General features: G+C 24.3%; 3 protein-coding genes across 3 annotated transcripts; 2 read left to right on the top strand and 1 right to left on the bottom strand.

Annotated features, from left to right (window-relative positions):
* Window positions 1–397: 397 nt before the first annotated feature.
* On the top strand, window positions 398–935 carry LOC108554311 (mitochondrial import inner membrane translocase subunit Tim10 B). The gene is made up of 3 exons (XM_017909528.1): window positions 398–421; window positions 548–643; window positions 762–935. The coding sequence occupies exons 1-3, from the start codon at window positions 398–400 to the stop codon at window positions 933–935; spliced, it is 294 nt and encodes a 97-aa protein (XP_017765017.1).
* Window positions 936–3,763: 2,828 nt separating this feature from the next.
* Arfip (ADP ribosylation factor interacting protein arfaptin) lies at window positions 3,764–5,897 on the bottom strand. The gene is made up of 6 exons (XM_017909527.1): window positions 5,816–5,897; window positions 5,018–5,206; window positions 4,709–4,876; window positions 4,297–4,618; window positions 4,038–4,215; window positions 3,764–3,964 (listed from the first exon to the last, which is right to left on the bottom strand). The coding sequence occupies exons 2-6, from the start codon at window positions 5,187–5,189 to the stop codon at window positions 3,812–3,814; spliced, it is 993 nt and encodes a 330-aa protein (XP_017765016.1). The 5' UTR covers window positions 5,190–5,206; window positions 5,816–5,897; the 3' UTR covers window positions 3,764–3,811.
* A 1,493-nt stretch (window positions 5,898–7,390) lies between these two features.
* pix (ATP-binding cassette sub-family E member 1 pix) lies at window positions 7,391–11,163 on the top strand. The gene is made up of 9 exons (XM_017909525.1): window positions 7,391–7,458; window positions 8,147–8,380; window positions 8,523–8,738; window positions 8,827–9,034; window positions 9,132–9,318; window positions 9,396–9,802; window positions 10,199–10,511; window positions 10,596–10,830; window positions 10,910–11,163. Exons 2-9 carry the CDS (start codon window positions 8,168–8,170, stop codon window positions 10,955–10,957), a joined length of 1,827 nt encoding a protein of 608 aa, XP_017765014.1. The 5' UTR covers window positions 7,391–7,458; window positions 8,147–8,167; the 3' UTR covers window positions 10,958–11,163.
* The last annotated feature ends 428 nt before the right edge of the window (window positions 11,164–11,591 follow it).

The following is an 11,591-nucleotide window of genomic DNA, read 5'->3' as shown; positions in this document are numbered from 1 at the left end:
AAAAAATAAATTTTTTTTTTTTTTTTTTTTTGAACTAGTAATATAAGTAATTTTTTTCGTTATATAAAGTACAATTAAAGAATAATGAAATAAATTTAATAACAAAATTAATTAATTAATTAATACATTTTAAAGCAATTGATAATTTATTGAAAATTATATTTATATTGGTGTTTTATTAATTATCAAACTTTTAATTAAAATTATTTATTTTATCTATTTTATATTAATTGACAAAATTAACCAAAACATACTAGTGATTGATATCTACTTGGGATACTTTTCCTATAGCTATATTATGCTGACGTGATATAACCTAAACAAAACTAAAACCGGCAAATATTAAAATATCGTAAACTGGATAATTAAGTTGGCAATTAAAATAAATAATTTAAATATGGATCGCTTGGCTATTAGAAATGTACTTACTTATTAGTTACACTTAATTTATATTTAACAATCAATTATTTATTTCTAACCTATATAATCTATGATATTTATGTATTGGTAATATCATATTTACATGTATTAATGTTGTTTCTTACAGATGAAAGAGTTTCAACTTTTGTTTAATCAAATATCTGAAACATGCTTTAAAACATGTGTGAGTACATTTCTGTCAAGAGATATGTCTACTACAGAGGTGTGTTTTAATAATTAATTTTACTTGAAATATATTATTGGGTTTATTTATAAAATATATGTATATTTAAAAATATAAAACTTGTTTTGATTATAATACTTTTTAAAATTTTCAATAGATTCAATGTATAGAAAATTGTTCAGGCAAATACATTAATGCCAATCACAAAATAATGGAAATATTTGTGGAAGTACAACCTGCTATTGCTCGTAGGAATATGGAGGAATATTCAAAAGCTCAGGCAGCTTTAGAAACACAACAAAAGGAACAAAATTCTGAAAGCATTAGATAGTTTATTTTATAAATTAATTAAGTCTTCTACTATCTTGTTAAAAATTACATTCTGGTACAATAAACTGCAAAATATTTTTTTAAACTAAACTATATAATCAATAAATATTTATTGTTATTTGCTATTATTCATAATAATATATTACAAAACATTTACATTCTATTAAAACAATAAACATATAATATATACTATAGTTACTTTTACATATAAATATTTTTTCTTGTAATTATATTCATAATCTTCAAATAAACATTCAATATTTAGACAAGAATAGTGCCAGTAATTAGCAAAAACTATATTAGAAGCAAGATATATAAGCATTCATTTATTGTTTGGAATTTGTATACACATAATATACACACAATAACATCATGATTAGGAACATAATATAGTAGCTACAATATGTTTTATAAATTAAAAAGTGCTTAAACTGCATATTTCAAGTTATTCTGTGTTACTTTTCATCCTTATGTCTATTTAATAAATATAAGATTTTATTCTTATTTAATTACAGTACTTGTTTTTATTGGCCTAAAACATTCCTAAAAAATCTGTTAAATAATGGAATGTATTTTCTGTAGAATTATAGTGAAGTCTTTAAAAAAATTTTAATAATCTTCAGAAATTATATATCAAGTTAATTTAAATTGAATAAAATATGCCATGAATTATAATTTGATTTATAGACATAAATTGAAATTTATGAAGATGACTAGCAAAAATTTGAAAATTATAGTGAATTGTATGTATATTCAATATACAATTCATTAATACATATCATTATAAAGTTTGTATCATGATCACATTGGAAGAGTTGATTTAGAACATATGGAAAAGGCATTTATGATGTTGTAGTATTAATAGATTTTTATAATTTAGATTTCTATCAATGTCAGTGTAAACTTTAAGTGTAAGCAACAAATATACATCCATTTATTATATCTATACTAAAAATTTTCTATTTATGAAGCATAATAATTTATAATGTTTCAATATACATAATATGTATTGCTGCTTCAAAAAAAATATATATATAAATAATGTCAATGTATATGAAAGTATATAAAGTCATAATTTCAATTTATTTGATTTTTAAATATTCACTTACAAAATATGACTAGTTTGAACCTGTTTTGCAACAGTTAAATATTTTCCATTTGTTTAAATATAGGCATCTGTGATCAAAATTGATTTCTTTTTCTTTTTTTTTTTTTAATTAAAACAATACTCTTCTATTTGTAAAAAAAAAATAAATGAATTTATATTTTCTATAATGAAATAATTAAAAGTTTTTTCAAAATTAAATTATAATTACATATTTTTTACGTTTTATGATAATATGTTTAATAATGAAAAAATAATTTATTCTATACAGATTTATATTTCTGATATAACTATATCGTATTTAATATGTAAATAATTGTTTATGACATAATTTAAAAAAAATAAAATTAAGTAAATGTAATTACAAGCATTTTTATACAAATATTAATTGCATAAAGAAAATACTGTCAATTTAAAAATATGATTAGGCTAATTGTAAGTCTATGATGTATTTCTATTCTTTTTTAAAACAGTTAATTTTAACATAAAAATTAGTAGGTATAAGAAGATAATAAATGAAGCCAATATTTATATATAATGACTTAAGTGTTGAAACATGTAAAAGTACAGTGATCTAAAAATGAAAAAGGTTTGTATCAAATTTTAAAGATATACAATACATATTAAAATAAGTAAAAAACTGTTTAATACATATGGATTTATAAATCGTTTTCAAATTATAGGGTTTAATTATTGAAGATTATGATATATTCTCTGTATCACATATTTGTCATTTGTTTCATTTTACAATTAAATGAAGAAATGATTGAATACATTTGAAAATCATAGGCTTTTTTGATTGTAGTTTTCTATTGTTTTAATACCTATACTGTATAAATGTACTTACTACCTTTTTTTAAATACATCTACAAATAGAAATCAAATATGAAAACGACTTACAATATAGAAATAAATTGATTGTTGAATTAAACGTTTTCTACTTATTTTAATCAGTACTGTATACTTTTAAAATTTTGCATGACTTTCTATGAATATTTTATATTTTTTCGTACTTAAAAGTACGAAAATTTTCGGGGAATTACTCTTTTAAATTAGATTAATTTTGATAATGTACATAGTGGAAATACATTTTCAATACAACTACAATTCATCAATTGTAGAAAACCCACAATTAAATTCAGTCAATATTTTTAATATTTAAAATACAATGAAAAATACTAGAATCATATAATCTATAAGTTAGTTTACTTCATTGGCCTATTAAAAAAAATAAAATATTCATTATATTGGTGCAAAATGTAATATAAATAAACGATCAATACTGTTTTGTACATACTGTAAAATTCAAAGCTCGGTATTATATCATGATAGTTTATGTATTTATTTTAAAACTTCTCTAAGAAGTTAGATATAAAAATTAAATATCTATTGCCTTTAAAGTTTTATAAGCATTATAATCGAATAAACAGAATCTTTACCAAACTTTTCAACAGACACATTCTTGATCATCATTAACTGTTGCATGTAATTAGTAATTAAGATTTACTGATACATATACCACATATTACGGATACTGGACCATGTTTAAACAATAACTCAGAAAAAATTCAGTCTGTTTTTAGATAATAATTAATTTTTTCTCCAAAAATCATGAAAACTAATAAATTACTTGATAACAATTAGTACATTTTTAAAAGTTTTTGAAAGTTGTTCTACCTTGTCATTTCCTTTGGTTTTTGAGAAAAGATTCGTATGGACGAATGCATTTTTTATTCATGTTAGACAACTTGGACTTACTTCATCTAATATAACTACTGTTCAAGCCACGACGGTAACGAGGAATTTGGTGATTTAACCTTTATGTTAAATTGCTTCAGTGTGGCTTCCAATGCAGTTTGATTTCCAGAAAAATAAGCAGATACTGCATTGTGAAATAACAGTAATTGCTTATGCATTACCTTGATCTAAAATAAAGATAAAGAAATTTTTATGATATATATTACCTTAAAAAGATAAAATGAAATATTAAAAACATACTCTGTTTTCATCTAAAAACTTAAGTTTAATCGAAACGTCAGATCTCAGTTTTTCAAGGTTTTGTTTATGCTCTTCATAATTAGCCTGTGCTGCTTCCAATCTCGCTGCATTGTTACTATCATTTTTTGTTCCTTGCGCTAATGCTTCAAAATCTGTCCTATAAGCATCATATTCTATTCTGTAAACAAATATTTTTTTATTTATAAATGTTTTCAAGACATATTTAAGTTTCTTAAAAGATTGTAATATTAACAATAACCTTGCTGTTTCATACTGTCGTACTGTAAACAATGTGTCTTCAATAGTCTTATTACAAAGTGTATTAACAGAAGAAACAAAGAAGTTTAAGGCCCCTAGTAATGTTTCGCCATTTTTAGTCAAATTTCTCTGAGTTTTTGAATTGTATAGAAACTCCTCTTGCAACTCTGGAGATTTCTGTGCTAATTCAGAAAATGCTTCTCCTAAAGCATGTTGTGTTTGAACAACATGATGGAAATGAGAAGCTAATGCTCTAGATAATCGTAAAACATTACAGTACTTTCTTTGAGTGTCTCTTAATAATTCAATTTGTGTTTCAAGTTCTGTAAATAACATTCAATAGATAATACTATGCTAATAATTATAAGCTTTCTTATAATATTACGTATTACACTATGTTACACAGAACCTACCTGAATCTATTGTACGGGATGTCTTTCCTAATTTTTCATACATTAATTGTCTTGTACACTTATATGTAGAAATACTCCAGTTTTTAATGCTTTCAATTTTACTTTGAGCAGTACGCATTGTTTGGGTATCCCCATTTTGAATAGGTGTACTTGGAGATACCGTTACAGCTATTACATATATAAAAATAATTTGGTAATATTATAAATTAACTGTAATTTATAAATTAATGGTAGTTTATAAATTAATTTTTTTCAAAGAATTCATTACATTATATTTTAGTATTATATATTAGTAGTTAAGTAACTTACACATTTGTGATGTAGGACTACCCAATGTTAAATTTATCGTAGCTGGCCTAGGTTGATTATCATTATTACAATTGTTTGGTACATGGGGTGGAGGAGTTCCACTATGAACTGCACTCTCACTATCATTTAGCGATGGAGCATCTTTCAACATTTCATAAATACTTCGCTCCATTCCACTTAATCTAATAGCTATGTTTAATATAAATAAAAAAATACATTGATATATTTAACACACATTTACATAAAAAGTTAAACTAATTAAAACTTAAAAAAGAATAAATAAATGAGGAATTTTTAACAGACTTTAAAATTAAAATAAAGATTAGGTCTCAACAAATCTAATTAATAAAGACTGAAAATTAATCAAAACATTACTGGAAGTTAAATTAAAGAAAATACATATAAATATTCACATTTGTAGAAATTTTATAAGGACATTCAAATGCAAAACTGACAAGAAATTAAAAAATTTGTAAAAGAAAAAAATGTTTACGTGAAACCGCCATTTTTTATATTGTACACGTCTATAAAAATTGGTATACATAAACAGAAAAATCTCACGTGTAAAAATAAATAATAATTATTATAATACATTACAATACATTCATTTTTGACATTTCATCAACTGAGTGAATTGTATAAATAAAAGATATATCAAAAATTGTCATATGACACCTGTTTTAAAACCAAATACGGTTAGGCTAATATCTATTCATGTATTTAGTAGCGTATAGTTGAAATAATCAGGAACTAAAATCTCTAAACACTAAAAGAATATTATTTCACGTCAATACTTACTATAAAATCAGAAGATATAAGTAATTTCAATTATTCTATGCTTAAAACTTCAGAACAAATCTTTATATTGCTTCATAAGAGGTGCAATATATCAACCTAGATGGCGTATATTGCAAACAATCTTTGGAAACACCCGAAAATTCGAATTTGTAACAGCTCCATACATATTATTTTCTACTATACACAATTTATTTAGACTGTAATACATAATCATTTTGCTATATATATTAATGACAATATAAGGAAAGTATTCAAAGCCAAAATGTTATATAGATTGTACATGATATAAATTGCATAACTCATAATTTATAAATGGTTTTTTTTAAATTAATAGTAAATTCAATTATATTTCAATATTTTCGAAATTATGTAAATTATATAAATTAATAATATAAATATTTTATTAGTTAGAAAAATATAAAAAGGTAAAAAATGTTTAAAAAATACTAGTACTTTATATCAAGTATACACTCTATATTTTATTATTCTATGATCGAAGTCGGGGCATGTGGTGGTGTAGGAGTGCGGAAGCTCCTTCGAAAAGGTTGTAAAGGGGTTTCCTCCACGTTTTTGATTTTGACAGGTATATATTTGAGTTCGTTTATGCTACGTACTATGAAATAGCTATTTGATGTATTCCAAAAAAATTATTTTTAGCAATTACGTAATATATTTATAAAGTACTATTGTATTAGTATGTTTTATTGTTAATTACTAGAGGTTAGAAACTCGTGGTGAAATTAAGAATTATATTTTTATATATTAAACATTTTGATTAATGCAAATATATGAAAATTATTGTATAATAATACATTTGATATTAATTTAGTTTCTTTAATTTTATTCTTCATTGAAAAAGTGATTATTCATTACTAATGGAATATAAGTGGAACATATGTTGAATTATTTTTTAAGTAATTCAGTTATTTATAATAATGATTATTAAACAAAATTTTAAGAATTAAACAAATTATTTGACTATTTATAGATATAATATGTGAAGCAAAATTATTCTTAAGACATGTATATTTAGATAATTTGAATATGTTTTTAAAATTATATTTTCTTTTTAATGTTTTATGGTAATTGTATATTTATTGTCTTTAATAGCCATAATAATTATAATATTATAATATTTATTTGATATAAAGTTTTATATTTTGGCGTATATTGCAAACAATCTTTGGAAACACCCGAAAATTCGAATTTGTAACAGCTCCATACATATTATTTTCTACTATACACAATTTATTTAGACTGTAATACATAATCATTTTGCTATATATATTAATGACAATATAAGGAAAGTATTCAAAGCCAAAATGTTATATAGATTGTACATGATATAAATTGCATAACTCATAATTTATAAATGGTTTTTTTTAAATTAATAGTAAATTCAATTATATTTCAATATTTTCGCAATTATGTAAATTATATAAATTAATAATATAAATATTTTATTAGTTAGAAAAATATAAAAAGGTAAAAAATGTTTAAAAAATACTAGTACTTTATATCAAGTATACACTCTATATTTTATTATTCTATGATCGAAGTCGGGGCATGTGGTGGTGTAGGAGTGCGGAAGCTCCTTCGAAAAGGTTGTAAAGGGGTTTCCTCCACGTTTTTGATTTTGACAGGTATATATTTGAGTTCGTTTATGCTACGTACTATGAAATAGCTATTTGATGTATTCCAAAAAAATTATTTTTAGCAATTACGTAATATATTTATAAAGTACTATTGTATTAGTATGTTTTATTATTAATTACTAGAGGTTAGAAACTCGTGGTGAAATTAAGAATTATATTTTTATATATTAAACATTTTGATTAATGCAAATATATGAAAATTATTGTATAATAATACATTTGATATTAATTTAGTTTCTTTAATTTTATTCTTCATTGAAAAAGTGATTATTCATTACTAATGGAATATAAGTGGAACATATGTTGAATTATTTTTTAAGTAATTCAGTTATTTATAATAATGATTATTAAACAAAATTTTAAGAATTAAACAAATTATTTGACTATTTATAGATATAATATGTGAAGCAAAATTATTCTTAAGACATGTATATTTAGATAATTTGAATATGTTTTTAAAATTATATTTTCTTTTTAATGTTTTATGGTAATTGTATATTTATTGTCTTTAATAGCCATAATAATTATAATATTATAATATTTATTTGATATAAAGTTTTATATTTTGTATATAATATGTATAATGCCATTAACATACAAAATGTAATAAAGTTAAGACTTTTATAGATTTTATATAGCCTTTCGTTAAACTTAAATTTCATAATAATACTTCTAGGAAGGTAAATATTTTATTACCATGCCACCAAAAAAGTCAATGGAGGAAACCGATCGGTTAACTCGTATAGCTATTGTTAATTCTGATAAATGTAAACCAAAACGGTGCAGACAAGAATGCAAAAGGTCTTGTCCAGTAGTAAGAATGGGAAAGCTTTGTATAGAAGTTAATCCAAATAGTAAAATAGCATCGATATCTGAAGAACTGTGTATTGGATGTGGCATTTGTGTTAAGGTAAGATGAATTTTACAGATATTTTCTTTAAAGTTATATTTATATATGTAAATTTATATATGTAATACTATTAAGGTCATTACATATTAATAAAGAGTATAATATACATTTTATTACATTCACAATTAATTTACATTTGCAGAAATGTCCATTTGAGGCAATATCTATCATTAATCTTCCTAGTAATTTAGAAAAAGAAACTACACATCGTTATTCAAAAAACTCATTTAAATTGCATAGACTGCCAATTCCACGCCCTGGAGAAGTATTAGGTTTGGTTGGGACTAATGGAATTGGAAAATCAACTGCTCTTAAAATTTTGGCAGGCAAGCAGAAGCCTAATTTGGGTCGTTTCTCTGTATGAATAATTACATATTTTTTTCACATAATATGAATTAATTTCTATTTTTATTAACATATGGGATTCTCTTATTTAACTAATGCAGGACCCACCAGATTGGACAGAAATTTTAAGCCATTTTAGGGGTAGTGAATTGCAGAATTATTTTACCAAAATATTGGAAGATGATTTAAAAGCTCTTATTAAACCTCAGTATGTAGATCAAATTCCTAAAGCTGTAAAAGGCACTGTACAACAGCTTTTAGATAAAAAAGATGAGTGTAAAAATCAAATAGACATTTGTAAAATGCTGGGTAAGTTTATATTAATATCGAAGAGTTATATTTTTAAAACATTTGAACGTGACAACAAAATAATTGAAACTGATTAAAAAAATTTAATTTTTTTTAGATTTAATGCACATACGTGACAGAGGTATTGATGCACTTTCTGGTGGAGAACTTCAACGTTTTGCTTGTGCTATGGTATGCATTCAGAATGGAGACATTTTTATGTTTGATGAACCTTCTTCATATTTAGATGTAAAACAACGTCTCAATGCAGCTTTGACCATTCGATCTCTCATTCACCCGGACAAGTAAGTAGTATCAATAGCTAAAATAATATAATAAAAATTTTACGTCTATAATTTAAAATGTTATTAAAATTTAACAGGTTTATAATAGTAGTGGAACATGACTTATCAGTTTTAGACTATCTGTCTGATTTTATTTGTTGTCTTTATGGAGTTCCTGGAGCATATGGTGTTGTTACTATGCCCTTCTCTGTTAGAGAAGGTATAAATATTTTCCTCGATGGTTTCGTGCCGACAGAAAATTTGAGATTCCGCGAGGAATCTCTTGTATTTAAAGTGGCAGAAAGTGCAACTGAGGAAGAAGTCAAACGTATGAATCATTATGAATACCCTGCAATGACGAAAACAATGGGTTCTTTTAAATTAAATGTCGAGAAGGGACAGTTTACAGACTCAGAAATTCTTGTGCTACTTGGTGAAAATGGAACAGGGAAAACAACATTCATTAGAATGTTAGCTGGTAATTTACCACCTGATGATGGCTCAGGTAAATAAAGTTTGATTCGTTTAATCTAAATAAAAAATGTGTGAAGATCGAAAGAATAAAGTTGACAGTAAACGAGAGAGAAAGAATCTGTCTAAATTAGAGGGATGCTGGCAGCGGAAGTATTTTTATTTATTTTTATTTAGTTTTAGAGTGGATACTTAAAGACGGTGAATGAATTGAACGATGTGGTGTTCTTTCACGATTTGTTTCCCAATTTGTGTTGTTCAATTATATGATGTATTGTTTGTTCTTTAGTAATATTTAATCTGTTTATTTTTTCACCAATCTAATAAATAGCGTACAAAAATAATGCTTTTAGTTTCGGATTTTATGTTATTATGTATTTTGTTGGATAGAAAATGATAATTTTCTAAAGTATAATTTTATTTTTTGTAGGAAGTATTCCTCAATTACATATTAGTTACAAACCACAAAAAATTAGTCCCAAATCTCAAGGAATTGTCCGACAATTATTACATGAAAAAATTAGGGATGCTTATGTTCATCCTCAATTTGTGACGGACGTTATGAAACCATTGAAGATAGATGATATTATGGATCAAGAAGTACAAAATCTTTCTGGAGGAGAATTACAACGAGTAGCCTTAGCTTTATGCCTTGGAAAGCCTGCTGATGTTTATTTAATTGATGAACCTTCTGCTTATTTGGACTCTGAACAACGTTTAGTTGCAGCTAAAGTAATCAAACGGTAATTGGAAATTACTATTATTTATATTCATAATTATAATAAATTATTGTTTTAAGAAATTATTAAAATATGCTATTACTTCAGGTTTATTCTACATGCAAAGAAAACAGGATTTGTAGTAGAGCACGATTTTATTATGGCTACGTATTTGGCTGACCGCGTAATTGTATTCTCTGGTACTCCATCTTTATTCACTACAGCTCACAGTCCACAATCCTTATTGAATGGAATGAACAGATTTTTAGAACTTCTAGGTATTACATTTAGAAGAGATCCAAACAATTTCAGACCAAGAATTAATAAGAGTCAATCTGTAAAAGTATGTTACTCTATTTTAGATATTCATCTATTTATTGTATTATCAATTTCTAAAATATATTTGATTTTATTGTTAATAGGATTTGGAACAAAAGAAAGCTGGGCAATATTTCTTCCTTGAGGAATGAGACAGGATATTATTTATAAGTTGAATAGCAGTTAGTATAAAATAAGAAATTTTTGTAAATCTTTATACGTTTAAAAGCCGGGAATGGATTTCTTACAATATATTAAATATCAGTAGGGCACATTTTGCGTTCAATCGAAATATCCTTCCTTTTGGCGTATCACTTTTTCTGTTTTTGTAATATTTATTTCAATAAATAGTAAAGCGGTCGCGATGAATATTTCAGTATATTACAAATTTGATTTAAAGGAAAGCAAAATCGTATTTTTGCACGAAATTTAGTCCTGCGGGTTTATTTATGTTCATGAGTATATGTTACAGTTTGCATTTTCAACTTAATATGTAAACAATACAATGCATTTTTTTGTATAAATAATTTATATTCAATTATGTATTACAAATTAAGAGATTGAATATCTCGTATATGTACATGTACATCTGCTATGCAACACGAATTATAATACATCTGGAATATAAAAAGAAATAGCGTATTAATCATTTGATAATCCTTATGAGTTTAATATTTTTGTGAACACTAGAAAATAAACAAAAGTTCGGTATTTTTTCAAAGAGTAAGAAAAAATTTGTTAAAACGATATTTCTATTTGATCTGTACGATTTATATTATTTGTAAA

The sequence above is a fragment of the Eufriesea mexicana genome, unplaced genomic scaffold (assembly GCF_001483705.2).
Source record: "Eufriesea mexicana isolate 0111107269 unplaced genomic scaffold, ASM148370v2 scaffold18477, whole genome shotgun sequence".
Lineage (NCBI taxonomy): Eukaryota > Metazoa > Arthropoda > Insecta > Hymenoptera > Apidae > Eufriesea > Eufriesea mexicana.
Note: the sequence above shows the minus strand (reverse complement) of the source record. Positions and strands in the feature narration are given on the sequence as shown.